The sequence below is a fragment of the Dendrobates tinctorius genome, unplaced genomic scaffold (assembly GCF_039654945.1).
Source record: "Dendrobates tinctorius isolate UK_male_01 unplaced genomic scaffold, ASM3965494v1 ptg000049l, whole genome shotgun sequence".
NCBI lineage: Eukaryota > Metazoa > Chordata > Amphibia > Anura > Dendrobatidae > Dendrobates > Dendrobates tinctorius.
In genome coordinates, this window is record NW_027361717.1 from 7943060 (window position 1) to 7961285 (window position 18226).

At 44.0% G+C, this 18226-nt stretch overlaps 1 protein-coding gene across 5 annotated transcripts in view; it reads right to left on the minus strand.

The window, feature by feature from the left end:
* Positions 1-4101, minus strand: part of LOC141091106 (ephrin type-A receptor 3-like) — a 409334-nt gene extending 405233 nt beyond the window's left edge. Inside the window, exon 1 of one of the 5 annotated variants that reach the window (XM_073576465.1) lies at positions 3820-4101. In XM_073576465.1, coding sequence (XP_073432566.1) covers positions 3820-3907 — 88 coding nt within the window. In that variant the 5' untranslated portion in view covers positions 3908-4101. The remainder of the gene's footprint in view (positions 1-3819) is intronic. The other 4 variants (XM_073576466.1, XM_073576463.1, XM_073576467.1 and 1 more) reach the window with 4 other exon arrangements.
* Between the last annotated feature and the right edge of the window lie 14125 nt (positions 4102-18226).

An 18226-nucleotide genomic window follows, 5' to 3' on the forward strand; every position in this document is an offset into this window, starting at 1 on the left:
TCTCTAGCCGGTCACATTCATCGGACTTATCAATAATACATGTCACAGGGGGACAATTAAACTTTCCTCTTTGTCCCATCTAGATGAAATCAGTCAAAGCCAACCAAGTGTCCACAAGGATTGAAAGGCAGCTTCACATCTTATCAAGCTGGGTATATATAAGTGTATGCACGTGATATCCAAGTGTGGCAAATCATGGTCAGAATATTTATGTAAAAGGATAAAATATTCCCCCAAAGTTTGCATGATAGACCCCACTATTCATTATTAGACCTCAGTGGTCTGTAGGCACAACTCTTATCTCACAGCCACATGGACTATGGACAGCCGGGAGCAAACAGCTGGAGAAACGCTGAGCTTCTGGAAGACCGTAATGCCAGCACGCCGAACACTCGTCTACACATAGAAACAGATAGTGTAGGTTATCATCTCTAACCGTGGTGCCTGGCTGAATCACTCTGCAAACACAAAATTATGTAGAAAGGGTTCCATTCCTGCTAATTCTTTCATTAGCTGGTGTTTCCCAAATGCATGGACCACCGGCCGGATTACCGTACCCCTAGTTAAAGAAATAAAGCAAGAATACACCTCACATTTCATGCTGATGAGTATGATAAAAAAAAGTCATTGTACTGTAATATAGTGGTGAGGTGACCACTAAGAGATTGCATGTGGCCACTAAGATGGTAGACAAGACCACTAAGAGTAGATATAATCTACACATGATCAATAAGAGAACACATATGACCACTAGGACAGTACATATTACCAGTAAGAGAGCACATATGACCACGAGGACAGTACGCATGACCAGTAAGAGTGTACATATGACCACTAGGACAGTACATATGACCAGTAAGAGAGTACATATGACCACTAGGACAGTACATATGACCAGTAAGAGAGCACATATGACCACTAGGACAGTACATATGACCAGTAAGAGAGCACATATGACCACTAGGACAGTACATATGACCAGTAAGAGAGCACATATGACCACTAGGACAGTACATATGACCAGTAAGAGAGTACATATGACCACTAGGACAGTACATATGACCAGTAAGAGAGTACATATGACCACTAGGACAGTACATATGACCAGTAAGAGAGCACATATGACCACTAGGACAGTACATATGACCAGTAAGAGAGCACATATGACCACTAGGACAGTACATATGACCAGTAAGAGAGTACATATGACCACTAGGACAGTACATATGACCAGTAAGAGAGCACATATGACCACTAGGACAGTACATATGACCAGTAAGAGAGCACATATGACCACTAGGACAGTACATATGACCAGTAAGAGAGTACATATGACCACTAGGACAGTACGCATGACCAGTAAGAGTGTACATATGACCACTAGGACAGTACATATGACCAGTAAGAGAGCACATATGACCACTAGGACAGTACATATGACCAGTAAGAGAGCACATATGACCACGAGGACAGTACATATGACCAGTAAGAGAGCACATATGACCACTAGGACAGTACATATTACCAGTAAGAGAGTACATATGACCACTAGGACAGTACATATGACCAGTAAGAGAGTACATATGACCACTAGGACAGTACGCATGACCAGTAAGAGTGTACATATGACCACTAGGACAGTACATATGACCAGTAAGAGAGCACATATGACCACTAGGACAGTACATATGACCAGTAAGAGAGCACATATGACCACTAGGACAGTACATATGACCAGTAAGAGTGTACATATGACCACTAGGACAGTACATATGACCAGTAAGAGAGTACATATGACCACTAGGACAGTACATATGACCAGTAAGAGAGTACATATGACCACTAGGACAGTACATATGACCAGTAAGAGAGCACATATGACCACTAGGACAGTACATATGACCAGTAAGAGAGTACATATGACCACTAGGACAGTACGCATGACCAGTAAGAGTGTACATATGACCACTAGGACAGTACATATGACCAGTAAGAGAGCACATATGACCACTAGGACAGTACATATGACCAGTAAGAGAGCACATATGACCACGAGGACAGTACATATGACCAGTAAGAGAGCACATATGACCACTAGGACAGTACATATTACCAGTAAGAGAGTACATATGACCACTAGGACAGTACATATGACCAGTAAGAGAGTACATATGACCACTAGGACAGTACGCATGACCAGTAAGAGTGTACATATGACCACTAGGACAGTACATATGACCAGTAAGAGAGCACATATGACCACTAGGACAGTACATATGACCAGTAAGAGAGCACATATGACCACGAGGACAGTACGCATGACCAGTAAGAGTGTACATATGACCACTAGGACAGTACATATGACCAGTAAGAGAGCACATATGACCACTAGGACAGTACATATGACCAGTAAGAGAGTACATATGACCACTAGGACAATACATATGACCAGTAAGAGAGCACATATGACCACTAGGACAGTACATATGACCAGTAAGAGAGCACATATGACCACGAGGACAGTACGCATGACCAGTAAGAGTGTACATATGACCACTAGGACAGTACATATGACCAGTAAGAGAGCACATATGACCACTAGGACAGTACATATGACCAGTAAGAGAGTACATATGACCACTAGGACAGTACATATGACCAGTAAGAGAGCACATATGACCACTAGGACAGTACATATGACCAGTAAGAGAGCACATATGACCACTAGGACAGTACATATGACCAGTAAGAGAGTACATATGACCACTAGGACAGTACATATGACCAGTAAGAGAGCACATATGACCACTAGGACAGTACATATGACCAGTAAGAGAGTACATATGACCACTAGGACAGTACATATGACCAGTAAGAGAGCACATATGACCACTAGGACAGTACATATGACCAGTAAGAGAGCACATATGACCACTAGGACAGTACATATGACCAGTAAGAGAGAACATATGACCACTAGGACAGTACATATGACCAGTAAGAGAGCACATATGACCACTAGGACAGTACATATGACCAGTAAGAGAGAACATATGACCACTAGGACAGTACATATGACCAGTAAGAGAGCACATATGACCACTAGGACAGTACATATGACCAGTAAGAGAATACATATGACCACTAGGACAGTACATATGACCAGTAAGAAAGTACAAGTGACCACTAAGAGAGTACAGAAGTCAACTAAGTATATATGGCGACTAAGAGATTACAAATGACAAGAGAGTACAAATTGCTACTAAGAGAGTAGAAATAATTAATAAGAGGGTACACATGGCCATTAAGAGAATACATATGACCACTAAAAGATTACATATGGCCATTAAGAGAGCAGATATAATTAATAAGAGGGTACGTACATACAGTATGACCACTAAGAAATTACATAGGGCCACTGAGTACACATGACCACTAAGAGAGTAAGTATAACTAATAAGGGAGGCCACATGACCACTGCGACTATATGTGGCTAATAACAGTATACATATGGTTAATACGAGTTTACACATGGTGCTCTCTGTCATTGCTGTGAAGAGCTAACATGGGTCATGGTCAAGGATCATGATGACCCTTAACCACACTGACATGTCTTCTAAAGTAACTAAGAGTTATCAGTGATGGGTAGAAAGATAGATAGATAGACAGATAGATAGATAGATAGATAGATAGATAGATAGATAGATAGATAGATAGATAGATAGATGACAGCAGATGAGGTGCACCAGGTATAATTATATCCATCACTGTTAAGTTGGTACCCAGTAAAGTCAAGGCAAATATTTGACAGCCCCCTACCTTCATTTGATGGGTATGTCCTCAAAGCCTGGGAATAGAGTAGGGTGCAAAGGGTGACCAAGACAGGATAAATCCACCAGAAAGACATATCGAGGGTATGTGCAGAACAAGCAAAGTTACAGAGCTACAGAGAGAGGAAGCAAGAGAGAGAGGGAGGGAAGGAGGGCTGAGATACCGAGCAGTGAGGAGGGCAGGCATCAAAGCACAGCTTGGATGGGAATTCTGTTCCCATAACCCCTCCCTGTGTATTATCCTCCTATTGTATTAAGGCTGCTTGTATTTTATGGCTGAGCAGAGAGTCAGTGTGAAGACTCCTTCCATGGAGCTTGTATATTGTGCCCGTTACATAGCAACATTGCTAATTCTGACGACTGACATGTGGACCTTCTGTAGATCCTTCTGATCGGCAGTCTTCTTCTGGGATGTCTACTATGCAGCATGGTGTGGACCCTGACATCTGACCGTATGCATATAGCACACTGCTGGGGATATATACTGTATATACCATGAGTAGGGTGCAGGTTCTGTCTACAGCTCCAGCATACTATCATCATCATGTCTGACATTACATAGGTGTGTGCAGAATCCCAGCTCCTCAGCACCACATCACTGCCAGATACTATCAAGTGGCAGACAGCAGTACTCTTTAACCCTATGTTTGCACTTGTAGTCTATCTTGGCCATACAAAAGTATGAAAATGGATTAAAAATGTCCAGCAGATTTGTGTATATTTGCTGATATACTTTGGAGAAAAAATTCTTGAGAACTAATAAGTATCAGAATGAGGATGTATAAATGAAAAGGCAGCAGGACTGGGTGGTGTGACTGACGCACGTACCACAAGGCTGGCAAATTGAGTGTTGCACACTGTCAAGATTCCCCTCTGTTTTCCCTGTAGAGGTATACGGCACTCCCTGTTTACGAGTTAAGGCGCTCAAGTAGCGTTCCAACTCGTTACCAAGTAAGTAAGGAACTTGACATTCAAATTACTGTGAATTAAATGAATTTGTTTTAATGACAAACCAACTAATTACCGTTTCGGTTCTAATGCTGGACCTTCACCAGAACTGATTGCCTTGAAGTATTTTCTTACATACTTTAAGTACTGTCAGTCGCTGCAAGGATACAATTTCCATAGTTCTGGTCAAGAGTGGGTTGGATTCTTATCTGCTTATCTCAAAGAACATTGAGGGAAGCGAATAAGAATCTGGTTAGTACTTGACCACCTAGTTTTACTGTAAACAGCAGAGAATCCTAACATGAACATTGCAAGATGTCCTGATTCGGCAATCTGAAGTCACATATAGTGACTGCAGATATTTCTCTTAAGCTCAGAAAGCCATTACTAGAACAACCCCTGCTCTTTCTCCACGCATTCCTGCGATGTTGGCCCTCACGGTCCCAGGACTATCGTGTAGTTTTGTTACACGTTGTGCCAGGCACCCAATCAGCACTGGCGTCACTGTCTCCGCCTTCTGTCGAATTGAACATACAGTAAAGAGGCAGTCAGAGATCGGCTGCAGCCTGGACATCATCTTCATGTCAATTAGTACTAAGGCGGGTACAGTGACTCCAGCGCTGATTGGGTGCCTGGAATCACATACCTTGCAACCGCATAAGAGAGAGCCCCGGGACCACACGTTCTGACACCACAAGAACCATGCCAGCAAGGCAGGTGAGTGTAGGCTTTTTTTTTTAATCAGGGCCAAGCGTGGGGAATGAGAAGAGTTGTCCTAGTAATGGACAACCCATATAAGATTATAAATGTCTAGCTGAAGAGCCCGGCACTGCCCGGCAATAGTAACTAACTACGGTTACGGTTAGTTAGTGTGCAAAGCTGAGTGTATAGCCCCGCCCATGCAGCATAGCCACATTCACTATTATATCCCGCACCATCCTGTCAGCCAGAGCTACCGGACTACTACCCCTAATATCCCATACCATCCCTTCAGCCAGAGCCACCGGACTACTAATATCCCACATCATCCCGTCAGCCATAGCCACCGGACTACTACCCCTAATATCCCACATTATCCCGTCACAGGTGCCAGACTACTACCCCTAATATCCCACATCGTCCCGTCAGCCAGAGCCACCGGACAACTACCCCTAATATCCCACATCATCCTGTCACAGCTGCTGGACTACTACATCTAATATCCCACATCATCCCGTCAGCCATAGCTACCGGACAACTACCCCTAATATCCAACATCATCCCGTCACAGCCGCTGGACAACTACCCCTAATATCCCACATCATCCCGTCAGCCAGAGCCACCGGACTACTACCCCTAATATCCCACATCGTTATATATATATATATATATATTTATATATATATAAAGCTGAGTGTAGAGCCTCCCCCACTCCGCATAGCCACATTCACTATAATATCCCACATTATCCCGTCAGCCAGAGCTACCGGACTACTATCCCTAATATCCCACATCATCCCATCAGCCAGAGCTACCGGACTACTATCCCTAATATCCCACATCATCCCGTCACAGCCGCTGGACAACTACCCCTAATATCCCACATCATCCCGTCAGCCAGAGCCACCGGACTACTACCCCTAATATCCCACATCGTTATATATATATATATATATATTTATATATATATAAAGCTGAGTGTAGAGCCTCGCCCACTCCGCATAGCCACATTCACTATAATATCCCACATCATCCCGTCAGCCAGAGCCACCGGACTACTACCCCTAATATCCCACATCGTTATATATATATATATATATTTATATATATATAAAGCTGAGTGTAGAGCCTCCCCCACTCCGCATAGCCACATTCACTATAATATCCCACATTATCCCGTCAGCCAGAGCTACCGGACTACTATCCCTAATATCCCACATCATCCCGTCAAAGTCAGTAAAAGTAGAATAGTGAAATTGCACAGAAACATGGTTCACTAAGATCCCAAGTCAACATTTAATTTGTCCGGCTGAGTTGCTCATGGATGTACAGCATCTGTATGCAGTATAGTATCACATTTAATGGGTTGTTATGGGAAAAGCATTATGTGTTATATGGGTATATTCAGGTGAATTATGGGGAAAGTAGCACTTTAAAAAAAACTCACAGCATCAGAGCACAGTAACACATAAGTAATGCATAAAAGTGACTGTGAGAAAATATATCCACATGACATTTAATATGTGCACTTTCCTACAGTCATGTGTGTCACTTAATGATACCACACGGGAAGGGGGGGGGGAATCATTTCTGTCATGTACTCACTGCTCCTTTCTGGGGGACAGGCGATGGCTGGAGCTTATGTTCCTGGGTATGCAAGATTTCTCCCACCATGTCAGTGTCTGCTGAGGTGTTGTCAAGTGGGAAAACTTGCGCATAGCAACCAATCACAGCTCAGCTACTGTTAACCAGCTCTGGTGAAATGAGAGATGCTTAGTGATTGGTTGCAAGGAAAACTGTTGGTCATAGCAACCATTCACAGCTTAGCTTCTTTTGAACAGCTCTGGTGAAATGAAAGATGATTTGTGTTTGGTTGGTGATACACACACACACATCGATTTTTATATATAGAGATATTAGTTTATATAGCACAAAATACAGAAAGGAAAACATTAGCAGCAGGAGTTTGTATGTTCTCCCTGGTAATGTCTGATTTCAGCCAGCTTCCAATGCAATCAGCTGTACAGAGGAAAGCTCAGCAGGGAGTGCAACCAGCTTCCAACACAGCTAAGCTATGCTGTGTTGGCTGTTTAATCAACTGCGTCATCTCAGAGAGTAGCCAGCTTCAAGCACAGCTCAAATGTGTCGGTACTCAAATCAGCTATGTATAAATCAAAGCCTGGTTGCACAGTTGCAGCCAGGTATGTTTTAAATATCTGCCCAGAATAGTTTAAAGATCCACTCAGCCAGAGGCTGCGCATGCTCAGATTTTGATTTCGGGAGACGAGATCTCAATGTCACAGGGTGACTGGCCCTGCGTGACGCGACCCGACGATCGGTCGGTCACCAAACAGCAAGACAAAACAAGGGGACACCGGGGACACAATTACAACGGTGGGCCCTTCAATAGGGAACGGGGAAGTGGACACCTCCTGCACTCTCCTTTGGAAGAGTCCTGAACTCACCTCACGTTCCATATACAGGCTCTTTCAACCTGTCACCGACCAGGATACCTAGGTCCCTCACTTACCCTGCACCTATCCCTTACTATGGAACTGGCAAGTGCGAACACAGGTCCCACCGCTGTCCAAATAAGACACCAGGGAAAATAAGAGACAGGGTAAAACAACAACACTTAGCTTGCTCTGCAGTCATGCACCGGACCGCAGAATAAGGCACACGAACACCGCTTCCGGCAGGATAACCACCGCTCCAGATCAGCTGCAAACAGCACTGCTCAAGATGGCTTCTGTCTTCAGCACGGTTGGCTTCCAAATGACCAGTATTACCAACCGTGATCTGCAGCTCCAGGTGGCCTTATAAAGGGTAGTGGGAGTAGTCACCACCTGCAGACTAACTAAACATGTAGTAACACCAGCAGCCACCGGGGGGGGAACCCAACAGCAGACTAACTACAGTTGTAGTAACACCAGTGGCCACCAGGGGCAAAAACCCATTTTAACCCCCGAGGGCCAGAAAGGAAAAAGGTTTATATAAGAGAGTCCAGACTCTGACACAGATCCAAAAATGGATCGTGACAGTACCCCTGCTTCTATGAGGGGCTTCTAGACCCTGAACACTGCACCTCACCAGAAAAACACCTAAGGTGATGATGCCTAGATCCACCAGAGTTAACCTCAGCAACCACCTGACTCGCAGGTTTATGGCAAACGTGGGCAGATGGAAGTGGCAACGTATGCTCCGGAGGCACCACAAATCTCCAGAGCGCCGACCTGGGGAATGAGTAGTGTATGGGCATAATTGGGGGTAACTCCAGCTGGTAAGTCCCTGGGCTGAGAATGGCCGATACCCGATATGGCCCAATAAACCAAGAACTCCAGACCCCAGCAGCACACTTCCACTGTATCCTTTTGGAGGACACCAATACATACTCATTCACACACACAGGACCAGACCTGAGTGTTTATTGTCAAACACACGTTTGCCACAAGACGGTGAACTGTTCACGGAACTGACAACAGAGGCGTTCCCCTGTGTCAAAACACTCACACCCCCACAATTCAGAAAGGGAACCACTACCCTCCTCCAACCCCTCCTCCTACAAGGACTCCGCCTCTCAGGGTTGGCTAATGGCGAGGGTTGAGACTTGTCCCTACTCCCTGGCAGCACCTCTGCTGCCCCCACTGGAAAAGAAGGGGACGGTTGTAGAAAGGCGGCAGAGACAGTAGCCCCCAGGCAACAGCCCTCACATGACTGATCCCAGCTGACTACTTCCCTAGACCGCCAATCTATGACCGGGTGGTGGTTTTCCAACCAAGGGAGGCCTAAAACGATAGGTGATGGCATTCCCCTCAAGATGTAGCATGACAGGGACTCTAGATAATGAGTCCCTATATGCAGATGTATATTTTCCACTACTTGGGTCAACCTCCCCTGGCTCAGTGGGACAGAGTCAATGGCCTGGATGCTTAGGGGTTTGGCCAGCCTCCTACACCTCAGGCCATGGGTCTGGACAAAGTGAGCATCCACCAGATTGACTCCCGCTCCACAGTCCACAAACACTGGTATGCCCTCAGGTACCCCGCCAACCACCACTTCTGCTGACAAAGTACACTGGGAGGGCAAAATGGAGTAAATATACACTCCCCGGTCGCCTCCCTCCACATGACCAGGGGGACACGGCTTCTTAGGGTATGGAAGTTTTGCCACGAGCCGTGCAGACCCTGATAAAATGACCAGTCTGCCCACAGCATGCCCCCAAACCACGACGAACCGCAGGCAGCATCATTGGGGAACCAACTCCTCCCACCTGCCTAGGTTCATCTGACTGCACCAATGAGTCCTCCTCCCTAGCAAGGACTACAGGGGACATATTCGCCAAAGCCGCAAAAAACTCGTCCACCAACCATAGAGATGGTGAATCGGCTGGCACGGAGAAGGCCCAGGATTGGGGATCACCTTTAGCAAGGGATATGATGAATCTCACCCGCTGTTCCTCACTCCCTAATGAACGAGGGCAGAGCCTGAAGTGTAGCTTGCAGGCCTCCTGAAAAAACAAAAAATTATCTCTCCCTCCAGAAAACCGGTCTGGGAGAGATAACTTGGTTTCTGGTTGAGCCTGAACCTGAGCTGAGGCCCCGAACCCCACCAACTGCTGCAGCTGCTGCTCCACCACACCACACAGCACCCCACGCCATGACTCACCAGAAAAAATGGATTGTTGGTAATAATGTCACGGGGCAGTTGCGGGGAAACAGGAGCCGTGGAACCAGGGCCCCTGAACTGCCCCTCAGGCTAAAGGGGGGTGCCCTGACTCTCCTTAACTTGGGGGTACACTTGATGGTAGTGAGGCCCAAGTCCCCAACCTGTCCTTATCTCCTGTTTAGCCCTGGGCTTAACACCCAACCCCCTCCCCAGGAGGTGAGACAGGGAATAAAGTGAACTGCACCAATAACACGAAAGGAAATATGAAACAGACCCCACGGGTTAAAGCAACTAAAAACCAAAACTTAGCTTTATCTGCTGCCAATGCTCCCAGCAGCAGAGTAAGGCACCTGAACACCGCTTCCGGCAGGATAACCACTGCTCCAGATCAGCTGCAAACAGCACTGCTCAAGATAGCTTCTCTCTTCAGCACGGTTGGCTTCTAATGACCAGTATTACCAACCGTGATCTGCAGCACTAGGTGGCCTTATAAAGAGAAGTGGGAGTAGTCACCACCTGCAGACTAACTAAACATGTAGTAACACCAGCGGCCACCGTTGAGGGGAACCCAACAGCAGACTAACTACAGTTGTGGTAACACTAGCGGCCACCAAGGCAAAAACCCATTTTAACCCCCGAGGGCCAAAAAGGAAAAAGGTTTATATAAGAGAGTCCAAGCTCTGACACATATCCAAAAATGGATCGTGCCACTCAATCTGTGCATGCACCACCTCCGGAGGCCATTTTATTAGAGTCCACCACATTAAAACCATGAAAATGTGGAGCTCCGGACTTTCACAAAATGTCAGTTGAGCTACTGAACCACTGAGCACCACCAAACACCCCCTCCTATCAGCCAAGGACTCGCAGCACTGCACCTCTGAACACCTACTCCTCACAGCCCATGGCCCACAGCATCACTTGCAGTATCATCTGACTCTTGCTGCCAGATGATTTACATGTCAGGGAGCATTTCGGATACAGTGACCATAATGTGATAAGTTTCAATGTACTTTTAAGTCAGACATTCAAAAGGGAAAATGCAAAAACCTGAAACTTTAGGAAAGCTAATCTCAATAAATTAAGGGAAGAATTTAATCGCGGAGATTGGGACCATGTCATGGTAACTGGGGATAACAACCATAAATGGGGCATGTTTATAGATATACTACTAGAATCCTGTCGAAAACTTATACCCTCTGGCAATAAATTTCCAGAATTAAAAATAAAACATTATGGATAAACAAGACAGCATAAAGTTTAATAAGATTTTTTGCTTCTCTGCTTACGGGCTAGGTATTGCACTCCACTGGAGATTGAGATATGACAGTGCTGCACCCCTCCTTTTGGATTTCATGTACTTGTGTCTTCCTCTGTGTTCCAGGGGTCTTTTCTCGGGGTAGCACACGTTTATTATAACATTGTCTATACATATTTTTTATATTTGTTTTATTTCTTGATTGGTTGTACTGGTGGTCAGTCATGGATTGGGATGCCAGAGAGGCTGCCTGGTTGGCTCAACCATCCTATCCATTTCAAACGATGGACACTTCTGTATCTGACTTGGGTTTTTCTACACTCTGTAAAGAGCTTACTAAAGCTCATAAAATGGGAGTTAGGCTTTGGTGGAACATGAAAAGTCTGGAAAAGTATCTAAAGACGGGCTTTGTGCCCCGGGACTTGTGTATTTCTATTTTTCCAGCTTGGGAACCCTCTTCTGCTTTTCAGCAGACCTGGGAGCAGGGTCTGGCACGTTGCTCTGGTATACTGATTAATATGCTTTTAGACCATGACAGGTCCCTCTTTGCTTCCACCAAAACACAGATAAAAGAATTAGAAACTAAGCTTAGCAAATTTGAGGCCACTCAGGTCAAAAAATTCAAGACCAAATTGAAAGAATTTCTTGATAAATATGAGGCTGAGGTGATGGCAAGGAAACGCAGTAAATTTCAAAGGGACAAAACAGATTATGAGCAACAGACGGTCTATAGGTGGAAACATAAGGGCAATGCTCGTGTACATAGACCAAGTAGGAATAATTCCCCACTGTCATGATCCCAGTGCAGGTTTTGACCTGCACGTCAGGGGTTAATGTCTTGAGCTCAGTGCAGGCTTTGACCTGCACACCTGGGGTTAATTATTGTGGCCTCTCTCTGGTTCAGGCAGAGCTTTTTATTGCCCTGAGATACTCCAATCCCTGTCAGTTATACTTTCGCCCTTCGCACTGTGTGGTGACCCCTGAGTGTGTTTGTGCTGTGTTCGCCTCGGTCTGTTCTCTGGGTATTGCTTTGGATTCTGCTTGGTACCTTCTATGTCTGTTTGGTTTTGACTTCTGCTTGGCCCTGACTATCCGTTCTGTCTCATCCCTGGTACTTTACTGATATCTCTGTGTATGATCTCCGTTTTGCCTGACTCTGAGTATTTCTGTATAGTGTCCTGCCATCTCTGAAAGCAGGACGCTAAGCCCCGCCCCCTTGCAGTCACATGACCATATGTATTTTTGGCAAAACGTAAAATACAGGTGTGATGGGATCTGTTTTAAGAAGAAAATCCCCTAATTTCTTACCTATCGTCCCTTCGCTCATGTGATGGTTTATAATTTGTTGGATCTTGTTGATGATAGAATTGAGAGGATTATCAGAGATGGGCATGTATACATCCCTATCATTAAGCTGTCTGTTGATTCAGATAATCTATCCTGTCCATAATCACTATGGCTCCTCCCTTATCAGCTGGCTTAATGACTAGTGACTTGTCTGACGATAACTGGTCTAAAGCCACTTTCTCTTGTTTGGATAGATTATTGTGGTAATGATATTTGCCATGATCTACTTCCCTGCTCAGGTGGTGTATGTCCCTCTCTACCAAGGAGATGAAAATTCCCACTGGTGGACTATTTTTTGGGGGCATGAAGCTACTCTGTGTTCTGAGTCCCAGCTGTTTGAACTGTAGTAAGGTTGGGTTGCTTTGGCCTGTTGTCATAGTGGGTTGTTGAGAAAAGTGTACTTTTAGCCTTAAGTTTCCATAGAATCTATGTAGATCCAGGTTTAATTCAAAAAAATTGAACGTGTAAGATGGACAAAATGATAACCCTTTCTGAAGCAAATTTAACTGCTCTGTGTCTAGGCTCTTTGATGAGATGTTGATAACTAATGGCGTGTTACCTGTGATCTCGTCGTTCTGTTGGTTCAGGCTTCCCCGGTGGCACTGGCCGCCCCACCTCATCTTCCTCTTTGGCGGCCCCGGTCTTGGCTTAAAAAAGAAGAAGTTGAAGTAGCGTTGTTGGTTATACAGATCTGCTGTCTGCTGATCCTGATGAACTTTGTGAAGTGCGACGTTTGGGGAAACGTTGTGAATGAGAATGAACATGAATATAAGCCATTTTATTGTGGTTTTTTCCTTGACACTGAGTTGTACATAGATATCACTCACAGAAAATTTCTGACCACGTGGTTTTTATGGAACTCTCTCCTGCGACCTACTCACAAAGATACGCCGCATTGACTGACTCATCATTTCTTAATTTTCATTTTGTCAATGTGCATCATGTGATATTGATTATATTTTCTGATTTTTTCTTTTTCATATATGTTTCAACAGCTATCAAATAATTCTCTGATGAAGGTCCTTTACTGGACTGAAAATGTTTAGAGATATTTTTTTTGGATGCCAATAAAATTGATTCCTTTTCAACAAAATTTGAGTGCCAAGTTCATTACCTTTGTTATATAAGGGCTGGATACCCTACTTGAGCACCAAACAGAGATTTACCATTTTTGAGTGCCTTGTTGTCTCTACCAAGAGAAAGGTAAAACATTGACACCAATAGCTGCCCATTTTTTGGAGACTCATGGAGGATCTCCCAAGAATTTATCCCCTTTCTGCCATATGATGTACTATCCCGTCTATGTGCCCTGGGACTTAATTCCCAGGGACGGGATAGTACGTCATAGCGATCAGCGGCGCCCACGTGGTGAGCGCCGCTGATCGCGGCCGGGTGTCAGCTGATATCACAGCTGACACCCGGCACAATGTGTCAGGGGCAGTCACGGACCTCCCCCGACACGTTAACCCCTTGTACACCGCGATCAAACATGATCGCGGTGTTACGGGGGATAAAGGGAAGCATCGGCAGGGAGGGAGCTCCCTCCGTGCTTCCCTGAGCCCCCCACAGCAGCGCAATGTGCAGCGCTGCTGCGGGGGGCTCTTTCCCTACAGGCCCCCGGATCCAAGATGGCGACGGGGACCTTCGGGGGGCCTGTAGGGAGCTGGCTTCCTCAGTGCCTGCAAAGCGCAGGCATGAGGAAGTCTGCGTCTATGCCTGTGAAAGATCGCTGATCTGTCACAGTGATCTGTCACAGGACAGTGATGTCCCAACTGGGACAATGTAATAAAGTTAAAAAAAAGTGTAAAAATAATTTTTAAAAAATCGCCAAATAAATTAGTAAAAAAAAAAAAAATATTCCCCAATAAATTCATTTTTTGAAAATAAAAAAAAACAATAAAAGTACACATATTTGGTATCGCCGCATCCGTAACGACCCGCCCTATAAAACTGTCCCATTAGTTAACCCCTTTATCGAACCCCTTAAAAATAAAAGTAAAAAACGAATCAAAAAATAATGATTTATTATCATACCATCGAACAAAAAGTGCAATAACGTACGATCAAAAAGACGCATATAAATATCCATGGTACCGCTGAAAACATCAGCTTGTCCCGTAAAAAAACGAGCCACCAGACATTGTCATCAGCAAAAAAAAAAAAAAGTTATAGCTCGCAGAATAAAGTGATGCAAAAATAATAATTTTTTATATAAAATAGTTTTCATTGCATAAAACCGCCAAAACATAAAAAAAAGACTTAAATGAGGTATCGCTGTAACCGTACTGACCCAAAGAATAAAACTGCTTTATCAATTTTACTGCACACGGAAATGTGTAAACGCACCCCAATCAAAAGAAATTCATGAAACGCTCGTTTTTGTTCATTCTGCGTCCCAAAAATCGGAATAAAAAGCGATCAAAAAAATCAAGTGCCTGAAAATGGTACCAATAAAAACGTCAACTCGTCCAACAAAGAATAAGACCTCACATGACTCGGTGGGTCAAAATACGGAAAAATTATAGCTCTCAATATGTGGTGATGCAAAAACTATTTTTACAATAAAAAGCGTCTTTTAGCGTGTGACAGCTGCCAAACATAAAAACCGCCATCAATAGTAAATCAAACCCCCCGTTATCACCCCCTTAGTTAGGGAAAAACAATAAAATAAAAAAATGTATTTATTTCCATTTTCCCATTAGGGTTAGGGCTAGGGTTAGGGCTAGGGCCAGGGCTAGGGTTAGGGCTAGGGTTAGGGCTAGGGTTAGGGCTAGGGTTAGGGGTGTGTTGGGGGTTAAGGGTGTGTTGGGGTTAGGGTTGGAGTTATAACTGGGGGGTTTCCACTGTTTGGGCACATCATGGGCTCTCCAAATGCAACATGGCGTCTGATCTCAATTCCAGCCAATTCTGCGTTGAAAAAGTCAAATGGTGCTCCTTGTGGGGAGTTTCAATAGTTTAGGTACATCAGGGGCTCTCCAAACGCACATGACACCCGCAGACCAATCCATCAAAGTCTGCATTCCAAAACGTCACTACTTCCCTTCTGAGCCCCGACGTGTGACCATACAGTAGTTTTCTCCCACATATGAGGTATCAACGTACTCAGGACAAATTGGACAACAACTTTTGGGGTCCAATTTCTCCTTGTACCCTTGGGAAAATAAAAAATTGGTGACTAAAAGATCATGTTTGTGGAAAAAATATGATTTTTTATTTTCACGCCCGGGCGTTATAAACTTCTGTGAAGCACTGGGGGGTTCAAAGTGCTCATCACACATCTAGATAAGTTCCTTGGGGGGTCTAGTTTCCAAAATGGTGTCATTTGTGGGGGGGGGTTTCTACTGTTTTGTTACATCAGGGGCTTTCCAAACGCGACATGGTGTCCGATCTCAATTCCAGCCAAAAACGTCAAATGGCGCTGCTTCCCTTCCGAGCTCTGCCATGCGCCCAAATAGTGGTAGCACAATAACTTTTAGGGTCCTGTTACCCTTGGAAAAATAAAAATTGGGGGTGAAAAGATGATTTTTGTGGAAAAAATATGATTTTTTAATTGTACGACTGTACGTTATAAACTTCTGTGAAGCCCTTGTGAGTTCAAAGTTCTCACCACATATCTAGACAAGTTCCTTGGGGGGTCTAGTTTCTAAAATGGGGTCACTTGTGGGGGGTTTCCACTGTTTGGGTACATCAGTGGCTCTCCAAACGCGACATGGCGTCCGATCTGAATTCCAGCCAATTTTGCATTGAAAAAGTCAAACGGCGCTCCTTCCCTGCGGCCATAGGCTGAAACAGTGGTTCCCCCCACATATCAGGTATCAGCGTACTCAGGACAAATTGCACAATAACTTTTGCAGTCCAATTTCTCCTATTACCCTTGGTAAAATAAAAAAAATTGAACCTGAAGTATTTTTTTTGTGAAAAAAAGTTAAATGTTCATTTTTTTTAAATATTCAAAAAATTCCTGTGAAGCACCTAAAGGGTTAATAAACTTCTTGAATGTGGTTTTGAGCACCTTAAGGGGTGCAGTTTTTAGAATGGTATCACTTTTGGGTATTTTCTATCATATAGACCCCTCAAAGTAGCTTCAAATGTGATGTGGTCCGTAAAAATAAAATGGTGTTGCAAAAATGTGAAATTGCTGGTCAACTTTTAACCCTTATAACTTCCTAACAAAAAAAAAATTTGGTTCCAAAATTGTGCTGATGTAAAGTAGACATGTGGAAAATGTTACTTATGAAGTTTTTTGTGTGCCATATCTCTGTGATTTAAGGGCATAAAAATTCAAAGTTGGAAAATTGCGAAATTTTCAAAATTTTTGCCAAATTTCCATTTTTTTCACAAATAAACGCAAGTTATATAAATGAAATTTTACCACTAACATGAAGTACAATATGTCATTAGAAAACAATGTCAGAGTCACCGGGATCCATGGAAGCGTTTCAGAGTTATTACCTCATAAAGGGACAGTGGTCAGAATTGTAAAAATTGGCCCGGTCATGAACGTGCAAACCACCCTTGGGGCTTAAGGGGTTAAGGATCATTGGGCTACAGAAAGTCTTTCTAGGCACTGGGGGGGTAGTTCCCACAAATTGTTACTACGTATGTAAGCACAGTGGATTTACACATCCTGAATTCGGTGGCACCAGCGGGGCTTAATGAAGAGTTACTCTTCACTGGCTTCCTAGGATGAATATCTTGTTTTTTGCACTTCATGTGGTGTTTCTCCTCCATTCATACTGTGCCCCCCCTTTTTTCCTTCTGTAGGTGGTACAGACCGCATTTGATTATGTACCTATGATATCTATTGCGGAGTGGCCTTCTGTTTGCCTAACATATCTCTGTCGAATGGGACCAGCTACCTCTCAAGCCCGTGTCAAGGACATCTTGAATCGTCAGATAGAACATCATATGGTTCTCTGATATGCTTATATTTCTCCACCACATGATTTGGAATTGGTTCGGTTCCTGATGAATTTCAACATCCTATGGACATCAAATATGGAATAGTTGGTTTTGGCCGGATTAATCCTAGCATTTTATGGACTTTCAACCCTGGACAGATATATATATGGTTAAATTATCCGATTCATTAGTTTAACAATTTTCTTGAATACTAATCTGTCACCCGCTGTTCCCTTCCAGGTTATTCACCCATCGTCTGATGTTTTTTTTCCTTTTTATGCATCTTGATATATCTTTGCTTGTAATATAACAGGATTATAGGGGTATTAGGAATGGTTGGTTACCTATGCATTACAGGGATATCTTAGTAGGACTTGTTGCCCCCCTTTTGAGATCGTGGGTTTATTTATTATGATTTTTTCTTTTGGAATTATTCATCTTACTATATTTCTTTTGGTATTTGCTCACACCACGAAAAAATAAAAGGGTTCTTGCATTGCTCATATCTATTCCCTTGCTTACTGCTGGTACCAGCGCGCACGCACAAACTCTGTCCTTTCATATATTATCCATTACT